At 40.9% G+C, this 26,136-nt stretch overlaps 2 protein-coding genes and 2 long non-coding RNA genes across 5 annotated transcripts in view; 3 read left to right on the forward strand and 1 right to left on the reverse strand.

Moving 5' to 3' along the window:
- Window positions 1-9,171, reverse strand: part of LOC111340885 (succinate-semialdehyde dehydrogenase, mitochondrial) — a 9,565-nt gene extending 394 nt beyond the window's left edge. The window contains exons 1-9 of the mRNA XM_088761724.1: window positions 8,821-9,171; window positions 7,522-7,776; window positions 6,517-6,633; window positions 5,761-5,904; window positions 4,921-5,064; window positions 3,761-3,919; window positions 2,784-2,953; window positions 2,383-2,441; window positions 1-856 (exon numbers count right to left, since the gene is read on the reverse strand). The exon at window positions 1-856 is cut by the window's left edge and continues 394 nt beyond it. Coding sequence (XP_088617850.1) covers window positions 642-856; window positions 2,383-2,441; window positions 2,784-2,953; window positions 3,761-3,919; window positions 4,921-5,064; window positions 5,761-5,904; window positions 6,517-6,633; window positions 7,522-7,776; window positions 8,821-9,054 — 1,497 coding nt within the window. The 5' untranslated portion in view covers window positions 9,055-9,171 and the 3' untranslated portion in view covers window positions 1-641. The remainder of the gene's footprint in view (window positions 857-2,382; window positions 2,442-2,783; window positions 2,954-3,760; window positions 3,920-4,920; window positions 5,065-5,760; window positions 5,905-6,516; window positions 6,634-7,521; window positions 7,777-8,820) is intronic.
- Window positions 1,590-3,377, forward strand: LOC148731583 (uncharacterized). The gene is made up of 2 exons (XR_016001933.1): window positions 1,590-2,099; window positions 3,257-3,377. It is a non-coding gene; the product is annotated as an uncharacterized LOC148731583 (long non-coding RNA).
- Window positions 9,172-9,344: 173 nt separating the features above from the next.
- On the forward strand, window positions 9,345-12,257 carry LOC111340900 (uncharacterized). Its single transcript, XR_002695795.2, has 3 exons — window positions 9,345-9,607; window positions 9,834-9,963; window positions 12,239-12,257. It is a non-coding gene; the product is annotated as an uncharacterized LOC111340900 (long non-coding RNA).
- A 3,060-nt stretch (window positions 12,258-15,317) lies between these two features.
- On the forward strand, window positions 15,318-25,354 carry LOC111340899 (ZP domain-containing protein). 2 transcript variants are annotated; one of them, XM_022947818.2, is made up of 6 exons: window positions 15,318-15,749; window positions 20,613-20,725; window positions 21,215-21,577; window positions 22,477-22,684; window positions 23,389-23,702; window positions 24,665-25,354. In XM_022947818.2, exons 2-6 carry the CDS (start codon window positions 20,653-20,655, stop codon window positions 24,880-24,882), a joined length of 1,176 nt encoding a protein of 391 aa, XP_022803553.2. In that variant the 5' UTR covers window positions 15,318-15,749; window positions 20,613-20,652; the 3' UTR covers window positions 24,883-25,354. The 2 variants fall into 2 exon arrangements, with proteins under 2 accessions (XP_022803553.2, XP_022803552.2); XM_022947817.2 differs by lacking the exon at window positions 15,318-15,749 and adding an exon at window positions 16,898-17,106.
- The last annotated feature ends 782 nt before the right edge of the window (window positions 25,355-26,136 follow it).

Here is a 26,136-nt window from a genome sequence, read left to right on the forward strand (position 1 = left end):
GTTGGGAGAGGATAGGAAGTGTTCTACGACTGTAGTAGGTTTACATTTAGAGTCAAAAATTCTTTCCTTCCCTTTCCAAAGACTCCTGCTTCTCCGCGAGCAAAGTCCTTTCCATCTGAAACGATCTATCGTTTCCATCTAAATCAATCAAATTAAGGGGGAAAGATCATTGGCTTACTTGACACGACTGGCAAGAGATATTCCTATCGAGCAAGGCGAGTACATAATGGGCCGAGGGCGACGGTGTTCCTCAAAAATAACTAGCTAGGAAGCTGAAGTGATGGAGTGTGCCAGAATCCACTTGCCTTGAAATAATCGACTCCGTTCAGATCGGTTTATAGACGCCATTAATATATTACGTTTGCATACCTAGAATCTTTACGTAACTAACTAAATATATGTCCTCATGAAATTCATCTATCACTCTAAGCTAGAAACAGAAAACCTCAGAACAAACCCCGAGTAGGACGTGCTTTCAGCGAGATAAAAAGTTTGCGGTCTAACGTTTGCATTCAAGTCTCCTCGGCGTTTTTTTTTTGTTTTGTTTTGTTTTTTTTATAGTCCATCGATACGTATCAAGACTTAACCAATCAAGATTTTAGTGTTCCATGACGTCTTTGTGTTTGGTTCGTGTTCTCCCATTATGAAGGAGTGATTCCTCCTAGACAGATATATTTGATCTCGAGGTAATCCTCAATTCCATACTTTGAACCTTCTCGCCCTAACCCGGACTGCTTCCAGCCACCAAATGGTGCGATTTCTGATGAGATAATTCCTTCATTTACTCCCACCATACCCACTTCCATGGCCTCAGCCACGCGCCAGATTTGGCTCATATCTTGGGAGTAAAAGTATCCTAAGAAGAAAAAAAATGGAAAAACCATTTGTGCAGACGAAGGCGGCGAAGTAAGGCTTTGGGGGGTGAAGTGGGGGCAAGGGAAGTGGGGGGCAAGGGAAAAGGGGGGCAAGGGAAGTGGGGGGCAAGGGAAGTGGGGGCAAGGGAAGTGGGCGCAAGGGAAGTGGGGGCAAGGGAAGTGGGGGAGCAAGGAAAGTGGGGGCAAGGGAAGTGGGGGCAAGGGAAGTGGGGGCAAGGGAAGTGAGGGGGCAAGGGAAGTGAGGGGGCAAGGTAAGTGAGGGGGCAAGGGAAGTGGGGGCAAGGGAAGTGGGGGTAAGGGAAGTGGGGGCAAGGAAAGTGGGGGCAAGGAAAGTGGGGGCAAGGAAAGTGGGGAGGCAAGGGAAGTGGGGGCAAGGGAAGTGGGGGCAAGGGAAGTGGGGGCAACGGAAGTGGGGGCAACGGAAGTGGGGGCAAGGGAAGTGGGGGCAAGGGAAGTGGGGGCAAGGGGCATTAGACCCCTAGATCAAATTATGGAAGGGGCATATGCCACTTACATCTTGAACAGCAGGCGTTCAAGGAAAACATACAGCGCTCTAGCTGAAGAAACAAACGCAATAGCCAACAACAAGCGCGGGATTGGAGAAAATTCTCTCAAGTACATTGTTGCGTTATCTCAACCGCACGGAGACTGGACTCGGGGCCGCAAGGTCTCATGGACCGTCTCGTCGTTATGTAATGGTTTTGTTTGCCACGTGTCGCGCTAAGCGAAAGTATAACATGTTTTATGTATGATTTGAAAGGGATTTGTCTAAGGATCAAGGGATGTGCCTAAGGATATTTGATGTTGGCGAGTTTATAACCCTATGTTTTAACAAGGCTGGACGAATGTAAGATTTATTGCCAGATTTGTCATTTAAATGAAAAGATCTCTACGTAATGTTTGTGATTTCGCAATCTCTACAGCTTCAGATTACATTCTCGAATAAATACTGAAAATCCAAGCCTTGTCAGCCGTGTTCTTCAATTACTCATCGGCCCATAAATGATTTTGCAACTTACGTACAACTCTGTATGTTACGTGTGCACAAGCTCATGCGTAGCACTGCCTTCACGGACCGAAGGCTCTGCTAGGTGGCGTGCAAAACTTCCTTCCAGAGGCAGAGGAAGAGGCCATCTGAACGAGGTGCGCGCGTGATTTGGATCGGTTGACAGGCTACAATGCCCTCGGGTGTGTCCGACCCTAACTTGCGCGTCTGAATGCTGGGTAAGTGGGCTATAACTTACGTTAGCCAATATAACCATTAAGTTTATTGTAGAAAATACGTATTTCACAATTGTCAGAATAAGTTCTGTGGTCTACTGATTTAAATTGAGTGTCCTGCAGCCAAATTCAAAGTACTTACAACGGCTAAACAAAAGAGAGGGAAATACCCCGAAGGACTAATGAGAACTCAAAATGAAAACAAGAAACAACGTGAAGCGCGGAAAAACGTGGGCAACAATTTGTGATTGGTTTAAGTTTTGCATCTATTAAAATTCAAATTCACCTGCTAATCCTGATGAGGTGTCGTTAGCTATTGCCACTGCCTCCTCTTCAGTCTTAAACCTGACAAAACATTCAGTTCAAATCAAAGAGAGAACGGCAAGAGTGACCACGCAAACTTGTTTTTCCCGCCATTTTTTCGCGTTTGCCGGTTACACTTTGCCGTTTCTACGTGAAAGTAACCTGTTTCGTATTTGCCGCGCACGTAAGATTTTCTTCACTTTACGCCTCACAGAGTAGAATTTAATTTCCGGAAAAATGGCACTAAAGCTATTTCTTGTAAGTCATAAAAGGGCGCCTTCAAATCCAGCATGATGTGGGCTCACGCGAAGCTAAAGCAGCAAGGTTCACGCTATTTTATGTGGAACGTGAAAGAGCAAATCTTCATAAGAGGTCATTACAAACCTTATAAGAGGAGCCACCGGCCCAAAGGTCTCCTGACTGCAGATGATCATATCACGAGTGACTTCTGACAGGACAGTCGGCTGAAAGAAGGTACCTCCAAGCTCATGCCGCTGACCACCTCTCAAACATTTAGCTCCCTTGGACATGGCATCCTTTATGTGGCTTTCAACCTGATAATGGAGCACAATTTTCAATATAGTTCCGAAAGGGTTATTCTGCTACACAGCCGTTCTTAAAGTCGTCACGCAACGCTCCTCCCCTCGTGGGGAGGAGCGTTGCGTGACGACCCTAAGAAGTCTGCTGTGTGGCAGACTACGAAAGGGTTTGCTTTGGTTTGTTACACTCCGCTTCATAATTGGCCCAGAAAACTCACACCACTATCACGACCAATCAGATGCTTGACTGACGCCAGTCGCCACTGGCGCACTCTCATTTTCCCGCGCTTTAAGCATTTCTTCTGTTTTTACTTTCAGCTCTCACTGGCATCTGGCTCCTCGGCCTTCTTCACTGAGCGGTGTCTCTAATAGAACCGAAACGCTATTTTTTTTGCTTAAAAATTGGCTTGATAAATAAACGAATCATGACTTAATGATATTCATTTCATTAGAAATTATAACTTATTTGGTAAATTCTTTATATCAACTCCAACAACTGGAGGGAGTTTCAAATTCCCGCTGCGCACTCATCACATGGGAACACGCATTGAAGAGTAGCCGAGGGAATTTGTTTCGCTGTCATCTTCAAAACGAACGTCTTCAAAGTGTTATGAAACGATTAATTCAAACCTCACCAATGCGTTCATCAAGTTTTAAAGCATTTAGGTAATTTTGAACGGTATTCAAGAAATCAGAGTCAGTCTCGGCTATGCCTCAAGAAATTCTAACGCACCTTTGGTGCTCACTAAACAACCCAGATGCTTTTAATCTTGATGAAGGCATGGCTGATACACGAAGTAGTTGCTTATTTCTGGACACTACCTTCTCCACAGCTTTCTCATTAATGAGTGGTCCTTGCGTTGATGATGCATCCATACCATTCCCAACTTTCAGTTGTTCATCAACTGCCGCGGCAAACTTAGATGCAAATTCGTCGTAAATTTTGTCCTGTACTAAGATGCGATTGGCACAAATGCAGGTCTGGTAGAAAAAAAATGTACAAAAACTGAACTAGGCGCTGCCAGTTGAGACAACCACAACATAAATTAATTGGAGTGAAAAAGAAGGAAATAAACTCTCTCAACAAAATTTACATCTCTATTTATTGTCAAGCAACTGCGAAAAAAATATCATATTGTTTTTCTTTCTACTGTACTGCTTTTTTGATGTTCTATTTCTGTTCAATTAAGTTCGCGTTTTTGCTTCAGGTTATGTAAGAATAACGTAACGCCGAAGCTATTTATTTTCGCCAGTAAGCACGTTGTTTCCTTTAGATAATTCCCACTGCTAGTCGATTTCAGTCGTTTCGTTAGTTTTTGCCAGCGCTCTGTTGCTTTTTTCAAGAGTCATACTGTCGGACCTGGTTACGCAACAAATTGTAAGTTCGTTTCTATTTCATAAAGTTTTTTATCGTTGCTCTTGTTTTTGTTATGTTTTGCAATTAGATATTTGTACAAACTATTTATTTTCAGTCGAATCACATCTACAAATCTTTACATTTAAATACACGTCCATCTGGCAAATAAATTAAACATCATTCATTTTGTGGCATTCAACGTGTAGTTAGTTATCTACAGGTGTATCCTGGGAATTCTTGCCTAGTAGGGGAGGGGAGGGGAACGGGCAAGCGTTGATTCAGAAAACAAAGAAATTTCATTTTCACAAAATGGATTAAATAAGCTAAGAAAAATGCAAACGGCCGAATATGAAGAAAGAAAGGGGGTAGGGTAGGGAGTTTTAGAACCTCCCTGATCTGCCCCACCCTCCCTTCCAAAGCAATATGAATCCCACCATCAGGTACTGTTTATCTAGAAATCTACAACCACAGCCGGTGATGAAGTTATACTCTCACTAAGAAAATTCAGTCTGTAAATCAACTTTGTATTCAGATCACGGATAAGCAGAAACTATCATATATTTTTAAAAAGTAACTTAAATTATCATGAACTATCATAATCGTTATATGAAGTAAGTTGTATTACCTGTGCAGTATGTCTGAACTTAGCACCCAGTGCTCCTGCTACAGCTGCGTCAACATTTGCTGAATCAAATACAATAAATGGCGCATTTCCACCCAGTTCCAGAGAGACTCTCTTGATTGGATCAATACACTTTGACATGAGTAGCTATTTGATGAAAAGTATCAAATATACCCTGTATCTTGTGATGTCAACAAGTTAGTTTAAATTAATTCCAACTGCTTGTAAAATCAGGATCAAAATATTATGCAGCTCGCCACCCAGAAGGTCAAGGGATATTCAAAGGGTGGGGAACATTTTCAGAAGGCAAAGGAGGAAAAGTTTGAAGAGAACAAACCTTATCCCTTGTGTCTGTCTTCATTTTACCCTCAAGGGTACAGTTTGGGGAAAATGACTCTTCAAAAAATGGGTTGTGAGGAAATTTAATCAACTCTATAAGATCTTGAATTTTTGTGAACAAATGAGACTGTGTGCTGATTCAGTTCCAAAGATGCTCTGAGTACCAGAAACTGAATTTTATAAAAATGCAATGACTGTCTTTTACATTGGCATCTTTTTTATTCAAAAAAGATTGTTCTCATACAAGCCATTGCTATCTTTGAAAGGCAAGGCTGTGCTCTAAGAAACATTGAAGGGAGCCCAGTGCTCTGAAACTGCCAAATCCAGGGCGCCCAGCATATGCTTTTTCTGAAAAAACTAAAATTCCTGAGTTTCCCAAGAGCAAAAGTAAGGCGCCATGGGCCACCCGGTACTGCTAGACCACAGCCCTGAAAGGTCTTATGATGTACCAGATACACCCATACAGATCTCTTGTATTGGTTTAATTAAGCAGCATTTTTATACCTTTCCAGTTGCAGTAGAGCCAGTAAATGACATTTTAGCCACAATGTCATTACCAAGAAGTGCATCTGTGACTTGATTCACATTGTCACGGGAACAAGGAATCGTGTTGACCACACCAGGTGGAAAGCCTGCGTCTTCAGCCAGCTGAGAAGGAAAAAAAAGAAAGCCTTAAAATCTCGGAGGAGATTGACCTACAAAATCTCATTGTTAACCCTTTACACCATAACACCAGTATGCAAATTCTCCCTACTTTTCTTTATACATTTGCTAGGGTGCTAACAAGGAGAAATTGTCTAACAATCAAGAGCTTCTTAAGTTGGTGATCATTATCTTTATTTACATTATCTTAAATGTGTGATTCAGGGGTTGATATTACAGGGAGACTTTACATGCCAGTCACTTTAAGAGGTCAAAAGGTTAAATATTCTACCGAAAAAAATTTTGTTGCTATTTGGGAGAATTACTTTTTTTGGTGCTAAGTGCTTTACACTTGCAGTAAACAAAACTTTGATCCTTAGAGTAAGAGGGTCACCAAAAAAAAAAATATTTGTGATGTATGACTACTACAAGAAATTTATACATTCTTGTGGATTAATACTTATCAGAAACAGAAATCAAAAGGATTTCTCAAACCTGGGGCCTAGAAAGTGGTCACCTCCCAAATTTATGTGGAGTTCCCATATGAGAGAAATTCTGAAACAATGTTTAACTTAGAGGAATAAAAGTGCAATTTAAAGATAAAGTTAATACTTGTACCTTCTGCAGAGCTAGGGCACATAAAGGAGTTTCCTCTGATGGTTTTATAATCACTGTGCATCCTGCAGCCAATGCCGCAGCAGCCTTACGAGTGATCATCGCAACAGGAAAATTCCACTGTCAAATAAAACTACATTTGTAAGTGCAAATGCACAACATTCTGCTTGAGAAAGTGAGACAATGGGGACAATTGATAAAACAAACCCCAAATTCTCTTGTAATTTAAGTTTAAAATCTCCATGTTTTCACTTATCCAAAAGAGAGGTTTATCTTCATTATTCATCACCATTTTGGTTTAAATAGGTTCATTTTTTCATCACATTTATTTCTCTCTTTGACCCAAATGGACGCCATATATGCATTAGAAAACCGCCCTACTTCCTCCACAGTAATGGCTCTGGTTTAGCCATGCCCCTCACCCCTTTCTGCCTGCCTGCTTGCTTGCCTCTACCCATAATTAACCTCTACCTGAAGCATTCAGGAGGGACAATGCACCAGTACTCATTTACAGCTGTTTAAAGAAAGGTTGTTGAGAAAAAGGACAATGAATTAATTTGAAGGGGTGAAACAAATAGATAAGGACAAAAGGATTAATGAACAGAGGATAAACATCGACATGCACATGAAATCAATAGAATATTACATTATAAACATATTTCCTTTGGGTCACTTCAAATTTGCACTTGTTGAGGTTACATCGTTCTATCAGTTTGTCTGTTCACGCTTTAAATACAGAATTTTGGAGTTTATGTTGAGCACAAAATAAGAGTAAACCCTTTCTACCCTAACACTGGTAAGAACAGTCTCTATACATTTCCTAAGGTGCTGACAAAGAGAATTTGGTCAATAATCAAGAGCTTCTTAAGTTAATGATCATTTCCACTTTATTCTCATAACCTCACTGTGTGATTCAGGGGTGATATTGTAAGGAGAAATTAGACAATAATCACTCAGGGTTAAAGGATTTATTAGTATAGTATGACAGTATCAACGTATGAAGATTACCGGAGTCCAAAGGGCAGCAACGCCAACAGGTTGTTTGATAGAAAATAACCTCCGTGAAGAAGCAGGTGAAGGAATGATATCACCATAGATCCTCTTAGCCTCCTCCGCAAACCATTCAACATATGAAGCACCATACTTGATTTCACCCTTAGCTTCAAACAATGGTTTTCCCTGTTCCGATGTTAACATTTTAGCCAAATCTTCTTCATGCTTCACAATAAGGTCATACCAGTTGCGTAGTTTCTGACTTCGCTCCTAGAAACAAAAGAAGTGAAAAAAAGACATTACATTGTTAACATTTTAAATACCAAGAGTGACCAAGATAGAATTTCTCCTTACAATATCAATACAATATCAAGAAGACAAGTGATGAGAATACAAGAAAATAGCAATCAGGGGATTACAAGTTGATCCAATGCCAAATTCTCAAACTAACACCATAAGAACTGTATGGCAGACAATAAGGAAAATTACTGGTGAGGCCCTGATAGGGTAAATTCCGACAGGCGACATGGCATTGAAACAGCGACATCAGGAAAATGAAAATGCGACTTCGAGCACGATATTGATGAAATTGCGACAGTGACATGAGAACCTTCCGAAATGGCGACGTGACAAAGTTTGAAATTCAGACGGGCAACATCTATACCCCTCTTAACAGGGCCTCACTGGGGAGATCTTGGAAGTTTAATGGTTAATGAAACAGAAAGGAATAAGGAAGTCCTAATAGCTTCCTGAAATAAAAATTGGGATGGGGGTGGGGGGAGAGAAAAACTCTTACTCCTTCCACCTGCATATTTTGGTGAAGAAAATATTGCTGATGCAATCCAGTCTTGTGATCTTTGAACAAATCACCATTAATACACCAAGATCGCATTTTTCAAAATAAAGCATTGTAGCCTTTTTTTTTTTTTTTATCTATCAAAGCAAACATTCTACTCATGCATGATCACAAATTGATTATAAAAATACCAGGCACTGTTAAGATTGCAGAGAAGTTTACCATGCCGTCATCTTAGATTTATATCAAGTGGATAATGAGGGGGTAAGAGACTGCATTTCACATTACTTTGCATTGTAGCCAAGTAATTTGTGCACGTTCCATTTTGAGAGCAGTGTAAACCTTTAATCCTATCAACACGTTGTCGCTAACGATTACTTCATCATTTGTTAGTTAACTATTATGGCAAACGAAAAATCGCCGCAATTTCGAACATCTGATCGACACAACTTCTAAAATAATTCACACGACGTCCATGCACTTAAGCTAATTTAGACAAAAGTTTACCTCCATCATACCTTTGTTGTCACATTTTTCCAGACTTTAAATGCATCATACGCCTGTTTCACGGCTTCCTCGGCATCTTCTCTCCCCATATCAGACACTCTCCCGATTTCTTGACCTGTCGCAGGATTGTAAACTGGAAACTTGGCCTCGCAGTTTTTCCATTTTCCTCCAATATAGCCAGAACTCCGGTAAAGGGCCATACCTCGTATGCATTCCAGTAGACCACACGGTGACCTTGCTTTCATTTTTGCATTGATGTTTAAAAATCACGTCGTTAATATTTAACTATACTTTAAAAAAGTGTCAATAATCAACTTTAAAAGGTGAAGAGCCGCCATTTTTAATTCCTACGAACCGAGAGAGGAATGGGGGGTGACATAAATTGTTTCATTAGTTCCCAATCTCTGTCAAGTCCACTGAAAAAAATTGGAAATTGGCACTGGTGACAAGAGATCGAAACAAACTTTACTTAGGCAATACTTCAAAAGAATTTGAGCATATGAAAAATAACAGTGATTCTTGCAACGCTTAGACCCTGAACAGGATAATTATCGACGAAACTGTAACGAAACAAGGCTAAACTTCACAATACCCGGCATACCATGAGCTAAACAGTGTACCGTCCACATCATTTCCGTGTCATTGAATAAGAATAGCGTCTATTGTGTTATGCCTCATTCTTCAAAGCCTCTCGGCATATGTAAATGATGTGGACGGGTAATCTAAAGTTGCTCCCGAAACAACACTGCAGCAGCAATAAAACCGGCATACCAAAAACTAAACCGTGAGACTTGCCAGGTAAATGATGCTAAATTTATTTGTCACCAGGATGTAGGAAAGAAACATTCACAAGCCCTCGAATTCGCGATTGTATGCTCTGCCAACCGTAATAATTGGTGAGCTTATTTGGTTTTAAACCTCATTGATAACAAACATTCTTCCCATGGCCAGGATCAGTAGTGATGTACATTGTGAATCTGTTTCGCTTAGAAACTTGTTTTTAGCTTGTCTACCTTTTTCTAAGGTAAGTGAGACGCATATTTCATAGACGTTGATGTGCAAAGTATGGGAAGTACTGTATTTTCTGACGTATCTGGTCGTTCTAAAGTGAGGACATGCGTATGAAGAAGTTTGAGAGGAAAAAAATTCACGAGGTGATAATCTGAAGTAATTAAAATGATTAACATTATAAAAGTTGTATGAATTGCGAATTGCGCTGAATTTAAATTCCAGTTAATGACTGTTCCGAGACGCAGGTAGAAACTTTCAGCTTTCCACTGGCTTTTATCACTGTTCTGAATAATGTTTCTGTCACAAGGTTTGTTCGCGTCTCGCGTTTTACAGTGCCTTTTGTGAACTGAAACGTTAGAACTTGATGGATAGCAAGTTCAATCTTTAAAAAAGATGCCATGCAAAGAAAGGTCTCTCGCGGTGATGTAGTAAAAGTAATTACCGATAGTCCCCGATAGGGATTTGAACCAATACACCTTGCAGATCGTTCCGATTATGTTCGGATTCTCTCCGATGCCTTCGTTTAACCTACAACTGTATCCGTTTGCTAGCTAGTCGATGTACCGTGAGTGTAGTAAAACGCTTACTGAGTGTCGGTTTGTTGTGTGGTTGGAGTCGTAGTCTTGTTATTTGCATAAAGTTACTTCCCCTAAATCGTCCGATTCTTAGCACAAGTTAACCATGAAAATCTCAATTGATTACTGAGCCATTCGATGTGGCTATTGAAGGATCATAAAACTTGAAATTCATCATGGTAATTTTTTCCGAGGAATGAATTGCGAAAGGCCAGAAGGTGTTTTACTAGTCATTTACTCCGGTCATGCATGACTGATAAGTGGTAATTACAAAGATAAAAATTTTAATTTGAAATAACGACACCCTTCGGTAAACCATTAAACTCAAAAGTAACATCAAAGGAAACCTTTATGATTGCAGTTTAGTATAAAAAGGGATGATTTGAACTTCCATAGGTCATTTATTTCGATTCGTGCAGGTTCACTTTGTAAGTGACGCACTTATGCAAATTTTCGAGCTCGTCACTAAAAAAGGTTAATTACGACATACAGACATATGCTGAGGCAAGGTCATACAGGTTACCTCAACCTCGTTCCCAGGGCCTTTTCCCTCAGTTGGGGTGGCAGCTTCACCTCTAACCAAGGGAAAAGGCCCTGGGAACGAGGTTGAGGTTACCTCAGCAGAGTTCACTGTGTTTTGCACTTCGCCGACAGATATTTTTTAGTCAAGCATTTTTTTTGTTTATTTAATTAAGATAAGGCATTTTTTCGTTATCATGAGCTGTCAAGATTAGTTCATATACGTGAGTTGGATTAAGAAAGCAGCAGTAGGGAATCCGAGATCAGGTTAAAAGGACCATTCTTCTTTCGAAAAGTGTGTTTTCTGCCTTTGTGCAAGGACTGGAAAATATCTTGCCTTAAGCAGGATAACGCCTCACAGAGTTGTGAGTATATCAACATTATACGCATACTAGAATGCTTTTTTGTCACTTCTGTTTTTATTATATCCGATATAGGCGATCCTCACGTGTATTTTTTTGATTTCAGTTGACTAGCTAGCACGTGCGCAAGAGAAAACTTGCTTAATAAATTAGTTCAAAGAATTGGTAGATTCCGAGAACTTTATTTTCCTGGTGAATCTTCTAAACCAGTAGTACCCGAACCCGTGGTGCGAAACAAAATTTTAATTGAAACGTTTTGTGCGAACCAAATCAGCGATTTCATCGTCAGAAATCTCAACCCCGTTGATGGCTATGTTTTGAATCTTAGTTCTGTAGGTTATTCACGAGATACTAAGAGTTACCTCTACTGTAGCTACACTGCAGGTTTCCTCGACGAAACAGAAACTTTTTTATACGTCTGAGTATAACTCTCTTGGATGATAAATATTCATGGCACATAGTAATTGTTTTATGCTTAAAAATGATTAGCCGTATCATGTGCCAAGATATAAAAACAAGCATAATTTTAAGAATAATTTAGAAAAAAATCGGGCACTGCTAGTAGCATAATATGCTACGTTTATTAGCACAATCGACAAGGGCCTACATCAGCTCGCAAGACGCGCCCGCAAGTTAGAAAAAACCTTATGTCAGTGGTTCAGTGCCCTATAGATACCTTTCCTCATGCAAACTCTTGTTTCGATTATTTAATCTGTCTTCGATTCCAAACTTGCGGTCTGTCTTGGATTCCGTGGCGTACTGATTTCTTTTGGGTACTAAAGATCTAAAGTTTGAAACCACTGCTCACGTCGTAGACTGACTTTGGACAAAAAGAGGAGGAAAAATGACTGATATAACAAAACTATTCCTTTCTTGTGTCGGCCTAGGTTCAAAACTTTAAAGGAAGCACCTTTCTTTAATGAAGGGCTGGGTTCTAACTACCTTTTGTTTCTATTGGTAAGGTTCGAAACTACTGTCTGACGTTAAGAAAGAAGAAGTGAAGAAATGACAAACATCACAAGGTTTTTTCTCCTCCTACTCCTTGGGTTCCATCTGGATGAAGTATCAACTGAGGGTTAGTCCTTTACACATCGTTACTGTTAAAAGAAAAATAAATACGATTCATCACTGCTAGACAAAGGATAAAGGCTTATGTTCTCGCCGCTGAGGATTCAAAGTGATCAAGAAAGCGTAGTTTACGTATGATGCACGATCCTTCGCAGTAGATAGCGCTATTTATGCAATAGCGAAAATCAGAACTGAAAAAAATCAGGCCTGTACGGGATTCGAACCACTGACCTCTGCGATACTAGTGCAGCGCTCTACCAATTGAGCTAACAAGCCAACTGGGAGCAGGCCGTTAAGTTGATTCGTAATAAACCCGTGATGATAAATCAGATGCAATGAATATATGAAGTTCATATATTTTGGACTGCGGTATTAAATACGTATGATGCACGATCCGTCGCAGTAGATTTTCGCTATTGCATAAATAGCGCTATCTACTGCGAAGGATCGTGCATCATACGTATTTAATACCGCAGTTCAAAATATATGAACTTCATATATTCATTGCAAAGCTTAGTTTCTAGAAATTATAAAATGATCCTCACAGTCGTGAAAAAAAAAACCGAACAATTTAGGATTTCCAGAGGATTTGAACCTCTGCACAGTACTGTACTTAAACCGTCCAACTGAGCTGTGACCTCGCAGTTACAGTGCGATACGTTAGCCATCCAACTGAGCACTGAAAGGAACCGTTTTTAGGCATGTTTCTTAACCATTTCACTCCTAAGATCGCATCAGTAATTCTCTTTACTGTTTTCCATACAATTCTTATGATGTTAGTTTGGAGAATCTGGTATTTGAACAACTAATAATCTCCTAACTGATATTTTTCTTTATTCTCATCACTTGTCTCCTTGATATCGTATTCATATGTTGTAAGGAGAAATTCTGTCCTGATCGCGCTTTCCGCTGAATATTTCACCGCTTTCATCTCTCTTTTTACGCTAGATCTTGGGACCTTTATTTCATGTCTTCAGAACGGGACGATGAGAATGGTGGTTGACTTAACCAAAAACCCCGATCTAATAGGGGAAAAAATGCATCTGAACGATCCCAACTGCACAGTGAAAGATCTCAACGAAACCTTTGCTGCGTTCGAAATACCATTAGATGGCTGTGGAACACACCAAGATGACTCAAACCCAGACTATTTGCTGTTCTCGAATACGGTACATTGGAACCCAGCGGTTTCAGAGGAAGACCTTCAAACTCGTACAAAAGGGTTTAGAGCTCAAATCAGCTGCCGATATCCTAGACATGGCAAAGTTTCGGCGCTTATCAAATTTAAGATAAAAAGGGGTAATATTGTAATTTTAGAATATTTGTTATTGATCTAAGTCTTAGAAACGAAACAGCTTACATCGACAGTTTCGCAACCTCGCTCCCAGGGCTTTTCCCTTTTTGAATATTTTGGGCGGTCCCGCCCGCCAAAATATTAAAAAAGGGAAAAGCCCTGGGAACGAGGTTGACAGTTTCGGTTCCGGTTTCGAAGGCGTGAGACGACAAGGATAACTGCTACCCCATCCCCACCCCCTTGGCCAGATGCCAATGAATCATAAGCACCCCTCTCGCCCTTTCCTATAATTTGTTACCGAGTTCAGCCGATCCTGATGGGGAAACTGGGTAGAGGGAAAGTCAAAGATCGAGTATTTCGATGCAGAAGAGAAGCTTATGAGCGAGCGCTAGTTTACGGATGCGATCGAGTGTTTCAATAATTTTAACATCAAGATAGACAATACTCAAATTCAACTTTTCCACACATTAAAAACTATATATTTCCTTGACTCAGAACGGCGCGGCCATTAGCTAAGCTTTGGGTTCTGGAACGAAGACAGATACGATCCAGTACCGAGATTACACTTCCACCTTTCGTTTGTGGGAGTTTGGGCAGGAGACGCAACATGTTTTAGGCTGAACCAATTTAAAACATGTGAATACCAGACAAATTACTTTCGTTTTCCAGCATTTTACTGACGCAAGTAAAACGAAAGTAACTTAAATTAAACAGATAGTCCATTATTGACAAGTTTTAAGTAAAACTGCAAAACTGTACTATTGAAAGTTTTCAAAAAGTCTTCGAGCTTTTAAGTTCGCATTGATAAACTTAAAAAGCTTACAAGAAACTATAGTGTGCCCGCATGTTTCTGGTGCCCCTGGCAAGCAATCGGACATGCGTACAAACTACAACTCTTAAACTTACTTGAAGTACGGTGAGTTTAAGTGATAGAAATTGAGAGTTGATAATCTTAAAGTTCCTTCTGCATGGACAGTTTGCATAAGGAAGAAAGAGATGTGACTGACTTGTTCTCAGTCGTTTCTCGCAACCACACAGCTGCGTATAAAAGAAAACAGATGACCGGGGACGAGTCAGGGGCCGTAGGAAATGGTGACGCGCGCCAGCTTGCTCCGACCCAGTCTCTTTCAGAAGTCATAGGAAGCAACGCGAGCTGAGAGAACCAGGGTGGTTGAATTTAATCAAGCCTTGGTTTTAGACTTCTGAAGGAAAATTATTTGAAAAGCAAACCATGTTTTCTTTCGCTCCGACGAAGGGCTAACGCTCGAAACGTCAGCTTTTGTAATCGTTACGGTGGCCAATTTACCATTTCAACTTTGTTGTTATATCTAAATTATTTCGACGCAGCCCCAAACAGTTTCTTTCGAAACTATCAGCCTTTATTCATGTTTTCTTTTCACTGCACCGGGCCCATTAGTGATGGTTGTTGTCGGTCTGTGAGAGGTCGGAAAGCGCTAAATTCCATGGCTGTCAGGGCTAATCTCAACTTGTGTAATAGGTACTGGCTTTAACTTACTAACAGTGCTTTTTTTTTTCTACAGGGTCTCGGACGAGGTTATTCGGACGGGGTGAGCCAGGGAGGGAGGGGGGGGGGGAAGTTCGCAGGTATGAATTCTCCCCCTTTACGGGAAGAGGCTTACACCGCTGATCTAGGTCGTGTACCAGCGGGCTCATATTCATGTAACAAGGCCACCCCCAACTAAGGGAAAAGGCCCTGGGAACGAGGTTGGCGACAAGGATGACCAGCAGATGGCGGATTTAGCACTAGAAAAGATTTATGCCGTGTAGTCTTAGGATTCGCCCGTTTTCGTAAACTTAAACGATGATAGAAAATTATCTCATAAAAAGGATGGGGGGAGGGGGTCAGTCGGGCAGTTTGTTGGTCTCTGCTTGATTTACGTTGTGTCCTCAGTGGCTCCCTATGATGTTTTTCTTTGCTCTAATTGGCTCTGTTATTACCTATAATCTCTTACCCAGATCCCTTTGTGTAACTAACAAAAAAGGTACAACTGCTTGGCCGTGGAAAGTCTGGGCACGAGACTAGTTATAACCCAGTCCCTCAGTTTTGGGGTTACGACACTCGATCGGGTGGTGCTCTGAAACTTGAAAAGGTACGTAACTGAAAGACTGGATTCTAGTTCTTGAGATAAATAGTATATAATAAGATGAACAACCGAATCCTCCGCTGAAAAAATTAATGACGTTCCAAAGTGTAATGAGCCAAGAGGGGGCCGGGGAAAATTATTCCTCGAAGCTTAGGACCATAGAGGCTTGTGGGTTTTTTTTTATTTTTTCCCGACGAAATCTGCATAGTGCAAAAAGAAGGGACGTTTTTTGGGTTTTGGGTGTACTTGGTGTCATTTTATAACTATCAGTTTTACGCAAAGTGGAGGGTTTTAATGGGAAGATGGCTTTTACGACTAACGATTAAAATTTTGGCGACGTTACGGTTACGTTTAACCCGAAATGAAATAAAATGACACACTGGAAAAAAGAATAAAAAGGACGGCGGTTAACTTTTTTACAATTAACGGTTAAAATTTGTCGATTTTTGTGCCAAACAGCTAAATGTTTTGGCCATTTTACGACTAACGGTCAACCCCTTTCCGACCTTCAAAGTAAGAAATCACTGTTTGAAAGGGTGCATGAAAGAAATTTGAAAAAATTAGCGTTTTCTAATAGACTTCTAGATTATCCTCTCACACTGCTGTAGTTCTGAGTGAAAAACAAGGAGAATTTTGACCTTACATCAAAAGTCACCTGACGCTTTATTTCACGCGCTCCTTCAACTAGAACTGAAGTATGTTTCCAAATTATGGTAACAAACCACAGCTGTAAAATTACATGGAAGTTGTGATTGATGAATAATGTTAAAATGGGTCTTAAGGTTCAGATATCTCGTGATTAATTTTGGCCGAACCCTTTGTAATGTGACTATAGAGCGCTTCGCACCGCACCAGAGTTGTAAGAATTAGAGTTACACTTAATTAAAGGTTTAATTTGAAAATGCGATTTTAATTATATCAGCTGATAAAAAGGGAATGTTTTTGTCACTTCGTTTTGGCAATACAATATCAACCAATTCGGAAACTTTCCTGAAGTATTTAGTTTAAGACGAGTTGAAGAAGTGCTTTGAAGAATTTTTCAATATATACTGAGGGTCACTGAATTCGAACTAATTGCATGCAAACAACGAAACTTCGAGTATTTGACTATTAACAATACGAGCTTTTGTTTCGTGGTAAATACACCAATCATATTTTTGGGGTTCAACTATATCCTCGAGCAATAAACTCTTGTGATAGTTTTGAGGAATGATCGACACTTCTGTTGTGTGAATAACACAAACTGAGTTAAATTTCGCTTTACACGTAAACTGGGCCAAGAAAGTGGACATGTAAAGTGTAAATCGAAGAGGTACTTGTTCACACAGTGTTTTGAAAGCAGTCATTGGGAAAAGAACGCTCGGTACGTCACGAATTGTGTTATTCGCGTTGTAGCAATTAGAGCAAAGGTTTACCAGAAAGATAAAAAAAATTCTTAATGCTGACATCGACAGAGATGTTCACATTATTCTTTTTCTTTATAAAGGGCGAGTTGGAAAGAATCATATGTGTTATTTGAATGTTAGGCATGATTTGCTTAACATAGCAGAGATTCTTGCCGATAAATCGATCAAAAACCGGATCACGGAGTTTTACATGGAAATGTTGCATATCATACCTTTGGGGGGAATCTAACTAAAGAGCTTTTAAGAGAAGGAAAGGATGGACAAATTGTTAAGAGATGTTCTGGGCACAGATATAAATTGATAGAGTCCCGTTTAGACTTGAATTTGCAAGTCGGTTTTTTAATAAATTGGATGCAAAGTTGACGTTAAAGTTAGGCCGAAGTGACTCGGAAATAACTTGTGAGCATGATATCATTTGTAGTAAATAATATTACAGAGTTTTGCTTCTTTAGAAAAGTGTTTTTCGCCATATATCTCGTAATATCTCGTGATTTCAGTACTCTACTTAATTACGTTTCTTAAGTCGGTGAAACAACAGTTGGCCATTTGCGCAACGAAACACTCTGCATCGAGTCAGCCAGAAATTTATTAACTTCTATAATCATTGAAGTTAATCATAAAAATTTCTACAATAATACCGCTTAGCATGAAAAAGCGATCTTTCGAAACTATCAAACCTACATGCTTATAATTGTAAGCGTGTTTATATACCGCACGAAGTATGCTTCATTGGAAACCCTCGCCAGTCGTCAGTTTCAACCGTTCTTTGCTTATTGTATATTAATCTGCCAGTTGAAAACTAGTCGATTAAGAATAAACACCAAATTGAAGAAGCAATCTCGTCTTTGTCGGTAGACATTGATTTAGAATTTCATTTTACTGAAGGAATTAAATCACTCAATTAAGATTTGTTTTCCGACACACTTCGCGCGTGTAATTTTTCAATTTTGCCTAATATGGTTTAAACTAAATCGCCTTTTCTTCAAGTTTGCGGCCTATCCTGTTTATTTCATTCATAGTTAACAATTTTTTAGTTAATTTTGGAGACTGTTTGGGCTAAAATGAAATAAACAACAACCAGCTCAGCGCAACTGTGGCGTAAAGTTGTTCAGTAACCTAGGTTTCATTTGTTCTCGACCATTCTTTAAAATGCTTGAATATGCAAAACTATTCCAAAAATTTTTATTTTTTCCTCATGAAACACAAGATAAAAAACAAAAACACTGATCAAGTTGAAAAATTACATTAGATCTTGACTGAAGACAGTTAATTTTGGAGGCCCTTACACAGAGATTCTTGTGTACACTGTGCGCATTTACGACATTAAGTCATAATTTGAATCGTCCGAAGAGGCTTCGAAAATGTACTGTTTTTACAGCTATTTTTTCATTATGATGGCTTGCTTAAATCACCCTAAGTTGAAACCTACAGTTTTTGATTTATACCTCTCGTCTGAGATGACCGAATGTCTACATAAGTTGTTTCACACTTTTCTTTAGCAATAGCGTTTGACTGTGAGCCTATGGCGATTTAAGGGACCAAAAATACAACAAGCTTTATATGCAACTACAAATAAGTTGGTCTCTATTAAGTGCACCCCATATCAAACAGATACCAACTTATGATGTAAATTGTCCGCCGTAAATAGATAAAAAAGCTGAAGTTTCGAGCGCTAGCCCTTGCTTTCGCTCTTACAAAGGGCAAGCAGTTCGAAACGCTAGCTCTAGAAATTCTACCGGCCTCGCCGAAGCAGCACCGCAGTTTTGAGACTTAACCCATTTTATACCTTCGAATAAGCTTGCATTCGGCGGAAACCTCAATGAAGCGAAGTCAGACACTAAAATTGATCCATTTTATGACCATAAACACAGGTTAGGCTGCGTTCAAACGTCGAATTTCACATGTGCCATTCTTAACTCCTATTTTAGTCGACTAAAATAGTTAAATATGATGCACGATCCTCGCAGTAGATAGCGCTATTTATGCAATAGCGAAAATCAGACCTGGAAAAAATCAGGCCTGTACGGGATCATATGTAGACCTGGAAAAAATCAGGCCTGTACGTGCATCATATGTATCTAATACCGCAGTACAAAATATATGAACTTCATATATTTCATTGTATCTGATTTATCACTTTCACGGGTTTATTACGAATCAACCTAACGGCCTGCTCCCAGTTGGCTTGTTAGCTCAATTGGTAGAGCGCTGCACTAGTATCGCAGAGGTCAGTGGTTCGAATCCCGTACAGGCCTGATTTTTTCCAGGTCTGATTTTCGCTATTGCATAAATAGCGCTATCTACTGCGAGGATCGTGCATCATATGTATCTAATACCGCAGTACAAAATATATGAACTTCATATATTTCATTGTATCTAAAATAGTTAAATACTGCATTTGATTGAAACGTCGAATTTAATTCTGTCGCATTTAACTCTGTTCGTTGTCAATATTCCCAGGCGCACTACTTTAGGCCCAGTTCAAACGTTGAATTTCACATGTGCCGATCGATCTTAACTGCTATTTTAGTTGACTAAAATAGTTAAATAGGGCATTTGATTCAAACGTCGAATTTAACTCAGTCGAATTCCACTCTGTTCGCTGTCGATATTCCCAGGCGCACTATTTATTTGCTAGACGAAGACGTCTATTGAGCGTTTACTTAATTGCTTCACTGATGCTCTTGTTTTGCTGTTTGTTTTTGCTTCTTTATTTTGGCTTTTCGTCATGATACTTTCACTTGATTCACGTACCATCACTTCATTGAAACACGACCTACAATATGCCACAGAGTTTCCTACTTTCCACCCAGGAGTGCCGTCTTCGTTTTCAAAAACCTACACCTCATACAAAAGTAATTACCGCACGTCAAACAACTGTATTTTGTCTTTTCAAAGCAAGAACTTCAAATATTCCATCGTCTCCGATTTTTGGTGCTGTTTTGGCTTTTTCGCGCATGGTATTCATAGAATTCCTGGCGATTTGTGGGTAATAAATGAATTATAATAATTTCCTGTAATTCATGCATTAAGTTCGGCACATGTGAGATGCGACGTTTGAATCAAAAGTCGAACCTTAGTCGAATCTTCGACTGTTTCAGTCGCAGATACGGCAAGAGTCGCATTTAATTTAAAACAGTCGAATTTAATTGATTCAAACGTCGCACTTCACATGCATTTAACTCTCGCATTAAGTTCGGCACATGTGAAATTCGACGTTTGAACCGGGCCTAATTAGCTAGACAGTTTTTTTTATTGAAATAAAAAATCAAATTTTTTCGGTGTTTTAGCCCGCAGGATGTTTTCTCACTGGGGCTTATCTTTTAAGAATTGTGCTTAATCTAAAAGCCCGACAAACCTGCAAAATTATCCGCTACACCCGTTAGCTAAACAAATTTCTTCTCGGCCAGCCTGTCGGCTCAACCTGATCCTCGACATTTACCATACTTCTACTTATTTTCAGACTACGTCCTCAAAACCTACAACTTTACAACATTGGAGAAATGAAACTCATCACAGGAAGTTTGTTTCTAGCCGTTTTCTTTTGTTCTCAGCACGACGTAGTGTCTGCCAACGGTAAGTAACTTGCTACTCACCTATAAGAAATTCGAGGTTTTTTTTTTTTCCCTCAGAACAATGAGCACCTTCGAAAATGGATACACCTTTAGAGAAAACTGTTGGAACGTTCAGTTTTTCAACACTAGGAACCGGTCATTGTTTACCACCCAGGGGGGAAGGGTGGGGGACGGAGGATTTTGGCTGTGTCACAAGAAAATTTACCTCATACCCCACGAAGGCTCTGTAGTATTCTAGCGAAACTCCCTCCCCCACTTGCAGCCAATTTTTCATAGCCCCACCCGCACCCCCTACTTTATACTCTGTTAACGATGATAACGGATCCCCCCTCCGTTCCCTTTGTCCCTAACGAAAAATAACTGGAACCTTTTTAAAGTAGTGTTTCCAAAGATTAGAGCTGAATAAATGAAAATGATATATAAAAAAAAAAATTAAAATTAATTATAATTTGTCCCCTTCTAACTCTTTTTCTTTTTTTTTTTTTACCAGATTTGGGGTCAGTTTCGTCATGCCTTCCAACCAAAATGAGGATAGTTGTGGACCTTGCTCAAAATCCTGATCTGATTGCCTCTGAAATGCATCTCATCGATTCCGGCTGCAAAGCGACGGAAAGCAATGCAACCCATGCCAGATTTGATATACCTCTGAATGGTTGCGGGACGATTCGGATCGGCTCGAATCCCGATTACATTGTGTTCTCCAATGCTGCAAAATGGAGTCCAAAACCAGTAGGGAATCAGCTGCAGACGCGCAAGTACGATTTTGAGTCTCGCATCATCTGCAGATACGATCGTAATGGCTCTGCATCTGTTTCCATCAAGCCTGAGCAGGAAATCTCCGTGAGTCAAACAGGTATGGTGTGAATTTGTTTGCGTTGTAAAATGCTTCTGGCCTATTTATTTCTCAAATTGCGTCATCTACTGCCGTCTTGCTCCGCTTGGCTGTTTCTAAGTTTCATTCCATCTGTTTTCCAGTTGTTCTGTTTGTCTGTCAGCCATTCTATGTGTCTCTCTTACTGCCTGTCTGTTTGCCTGTCTCTCTGTCAGTCTGTCAGTTAGTCAGTCAATCTGTCTGTTCTTTGACGTCAGTCTAGTTGTCTATCTGTCAGTCAGTGCATGAGTCTGCCTGTGTGTGTCTGTCTGTCTGTCAATCAGTCAGTATGTCTGTCCTTATGTCTGTCTGTTCGTCTGTCGGTCTGTCCTTTCCGATGTCTGTCTGTCCATCTCTCTTTCTGTTCATCTGTTTGTCCGACCGTCTGTGTCTGTTTGTTAATCCGTCTGTCTGTCTGACCGTCTATCTGTCTCTCTTTCTGCCTATCCGTCTGTCCGTGTGTCTATCTGACCGTCTGTGTGTCTTTTTGTCTATCCGTCTGATTGTCCGACCGTCTATCTGTCTCTCTTTCTGCCTATGCGTCTGTCGGTGTGTCTATCTGACCGTCTGTCTGTCTGTTTGTCTATCCATCTGTCCGTCTGTCTGTCGGACCATGTGTCTTTTTTCTGTCTATCCGTCTGTCGGTATGTCTATCTGACCGTCTGTCTGTCTGTTTGTCTATCCATCTGTCCGTCTGTCTGTCGGACCATGTGTCTTTTTTCTGTCTGTCCGTCTGTTCGACTGCCTGTCTGTCTATCTATCTTTTTGTCAGACAGCCACGCTGTTCATGTGACTGCCTCCCTACTCGTTCGTCATACCCTCCGGGTTTGCTAGTAATTTTCAACTATCATATCTAACCGGTTTGTATGTATTTGTTTCAGTGTATGGAAAATTCTCGTTTGAAATGGAGGTATACAGTGACCCAGAAAGGCAGCTCAAGTTAGACCGAGACCTTCCCGTGATACCCGGAACTCCTTTACACTTCAGAGTACAAGTTTCGTCAGGCGATTCAGCCTTGATTCTTCATCTCGAGAAATGTTGGGCAAGAAACCGGGATTTTTCTGGATCACGCGAATTTCTCGAAAACGGGTAAAATCCACATCAAATAAGTAAATAGATGGCGATATTTCCAGGAACACCAAGTCTACTTTTAACAGATTTTACCAGCAAATTAAATCGGCTATTTCTGACTCGTCAATTTCTTTTCTTTATAAAGTGAAATCCTAATAATTCGGTAATCGTCAGGGCAATAAAAATCTAGTTTCTAATAACTGGGAGGTCGTGCTATTGTGCATTTCGATGGAGTGACGCCACCGAAGACCGATGATGTAATCCTAACAGCCAATCAGAACAGAGGTGAGTATGACCAGAGGCCTGGGAGAGCTAAAAAAACTCCTTTTGGCTTGGATTTGATTGGTTACGAGGATGGTGCGAGTATTCTTAACCAATCACAGAGCGAAGTGAAGCTAGAAAACCCAATGCAATTCAGAATTGCTTTCGACACTTCAGTGAAATTTTTTGTAAGAGGGTTCTCGAAATAATTATGATATATGAGATCCTCTTGGGTACCAGAAGAAATCGTGATGACGTGCTGGTCACATTATCATGAAATTCGACCATACAACTATTAGTCTTCAGTTTACATATATCACCAACTCATCCCTTTGCAACTTCGTTCCCAGTGCCTTTTCCCTTGGTTGGGGGTGGCCCCACCCCCCACTAAGGCCCTGGGAACGAGTTTGATCACTTTTATGGAGTGAAAAAAATCGTATCTTTCTTCCATTTCGAAACAGCTGTAACAATGGTGAGGACCCTTCCTTGGTCTACGCATGTGCCAATTCAACCATTCAGGATTTTCGGATAAACGCTTTCCGCATTCTCAACTCCCCGGATGAATTCGTCTTCTTCTTCTGTGACGTCATCGTCTGTCTTGAAAAAGCCGAGGCTTCGTTATGCACTGACCGCTGTAACAACTGTACAGCAGGCTCAACTGGAGCATCCAGAAAGAGGAGGAGTGCGGAAGAGAAGCCTGGGTACGACCCAGGATCCAACACGTTCTCTCTGGTTGTTGGTCCTTATTTGGTCAAAGAAAAAGATGATGGAAAAGGTGTGTTAATTTTTCAGCGTTCTGTGCCCCTTCCTAGGGGGGGGGGCAGTTAAGGGGGTGTGGGAGAAGCCTGCCGAACAGAAGTTATTTTTTGCGTTTACATGCATTGTGGCCAAGAAAAGAAAATGGGTTTCACTTTTTCCTCATGTTTCCTCATTGACCTCCCGGAGCCACCTACGCATATTCTAACGATTTTTAAGCATCAAGTTTCCAGATGGGATTTGAACCCACGACCCACCGTGATCTAGTCGGATGCTCTAACCACTGAGCTACAGGAGACTCTATGGTGAGCAAGATTCAATTAGTGGGTATTGACTGGAACCGCATCCCATTAATTGACCGCATCCCACTAATTGACCCTTGCTCACCATAGAGTCTCCTGTAGCTCAGTGGTTAGAGCATCCGACTAGATCACGGTGGGTCGTGGGACCGCATCCCACTAATTGACCCATGCTCACCATAGAGTCTCCTGTAGCTCAGTGGTTAGAGCATCCGACTAGATCACGGTGGGTCGTGGGTTCAAATCCCATCTGGAAACTCGATTTTTAAAAGTTGTTTATTTTGATTTTTAAGCACTCAGTCAATAAATTAATTGTTGATACTACGTTCTACTCGGCGCATCGCCATGCTAACCCCCTCTTGAGGCTTCCGGGGCCAGAGAAACACCCATTTCAAGACTCGACTCGGCAACCTCGTTCCCAGGGCCTCTTCCCTTAGTTGGGGATGGAGCGGGAAAAGGCCCTGGGAACAAAGTTGTCGACTCGAGTAAGGGGGGGAGGGGTGAGGTGGAGGTCCCCGAACACACTCAAATTCGAGAAAAACATTAGTGCGGCCCCCTCCACCCTTCTAGGAACTTCAATCTGTACACCTATGACCTTACATCCCTACTGCGGCTTTCTCTCGACAATCCTGCATTTGCTGAATAAATTATATGTACCAAATCTTTTTCTCGCGTTTTCTAGATCAAAAGTCACAAGAGGATGAAGATCAGACGGAAGTGGAGGGAGACGAACTTTCTGTGACCATGATTATAGTCCTCAGTGTGACGAGCTTTGCAGCTCTTGCTCTGTTATGCACCACGATCATAGTGGTCATTTTATTCAAGCGATGGTCAGCTACACATACAGAAGAGCATGCGCAGGCAAGCAAACCAAGGAAACCCAAAGTTTTTAAACTGTAGGCCGATGGAAAAGCATGTGATCCCTACATCTTGTCAGACTTGGACTGGGTCTTGAAGTTCGTTAAATGAAGTCGAACGTAAAATGGTTTGGCGAAAACGTATTGCGCGAGTGAAATATTTATCAAGTAATTTAGCATATGGTCAATATGTTAACCTCTTTTCGACCGTACCGTATTTTAAACTTTTTTCTTTTTCAGCTAAGTAATTTTGTCTGAGTTGTATTATCAAAGACTTTTCTGTCTTTGGTACTTAGATACAGCCAGTCTGTTTTTGAAAGCTGATTTATTGTCAGTGCACCAAAATTGTGCCCAGATCATCTTTGTGGCTCTTTTTGCGTTTTTTCACGCGAGCGGAGCCTAAGCGACACGAACACCTAGTCCGAGTTATGCACCAGAGTTGGAACGTCTGAGCTCCTCCTCTCAACTTAAATGGGCTTGTGTTGTGTCTGAATAAACTTTTACATTAACCTTTACCTGCCCCTATTATATGCATTGCTGACGACTTAAAATTTTTTGTAATCTTACGCCCACAATACTACGTTCGAAAATCGCTCTTCTTGGGCCGATAAGTAAAGAGCACATTAAGACGATGCCCAGCTTGCTTAACAGCTGAATTCGTGGTGGGGGGAGGGAGGGAGGGAGGGAGGGAGGGAGGGAGGGAGGGAGGGGGGAGGGAGGGAGGGAGGGGGGGAGGGAGGGGGGAGGGAGGGAGGGAGGGGGGGAGGGAGGGGGGAGGGAGGGGGGGAGGGAATTTTCAAAGGAAGAAGGCGGGTAGGAGGCAGAGAAGGAAGTAAAGATCTCGTATCACCTCAGCACTTGTGTCCCCTTCCCGGTATATTCTCGTTAGATTTTAATCTGCGTGGTTGAGGTTTTGTTGCACGCTTGATGGTGGCGGACCTTACTGGCAGCACTTAGAGGCAACGGGGAGGTGAAAAGAAGTTATGGTTTGGCTAGTTTTCCCGTCCAAAGCTCATTGGGCTTTCGCTGCTTAACGCTTAATTGAAAGTACAAGTAAAAGCCCACTGCGCAAATTAGTTATTTCAAGATGTGGATATTTAGTCGTTCTCGACCCTTGACAGGACCGAGCATCGCCCATTCGCTTTTGCAAACACAAAAAAGCATTATACAACTCTAAGAGTGACAGTGTATTGAAAGCAGAACAAGGCAAGTTCTGGTTCGACATTGAAGAAACCAGGTCTACAAGAAAAAAAAGCTTTTCAAGCCAAGCTCGAAAGTATTGTATGCTCTCTACAGA

This window comes from Stylophora pistillata, chromosome 5 (genome assembly GCF_964205215.1).
Source record: "Stylophora pistillata chromosome 5, jaStyPist1.2, whole genome shotgun sequence".
NCBI lineage: Eukaryota > Metazoa > Cnidaria > Anthozoa > Scleractinia > Pocilloporidae > Stylophora > Stylophora pistillata.

Excerpts from the sequence above, each read along its gene's own strand:
- LOC111340899 (XM_022947818.2), top strand. The coding sequence starts at position 20,653 with ATGAAACTCATCACAGGAAGTTTGTTTCTAGCCGTTTTCTTTTGTTCT. Across the intron at positions 22,685-23,388 it reads CGCGAATTTCTCGAAAACGG|CTGTAACAATGGTGAGGACC; the intron begins GTAAAATCCACA and ends ATTTCGAAACAG. Across the intron at positions 23,703-24,664 it reads AGAAAAAGATGATGGAAAAG|ATCAAAAGTCACAAGAGGAT; the intron begins GTGTGTTAATTT and ends CGCGTTTTCTAG.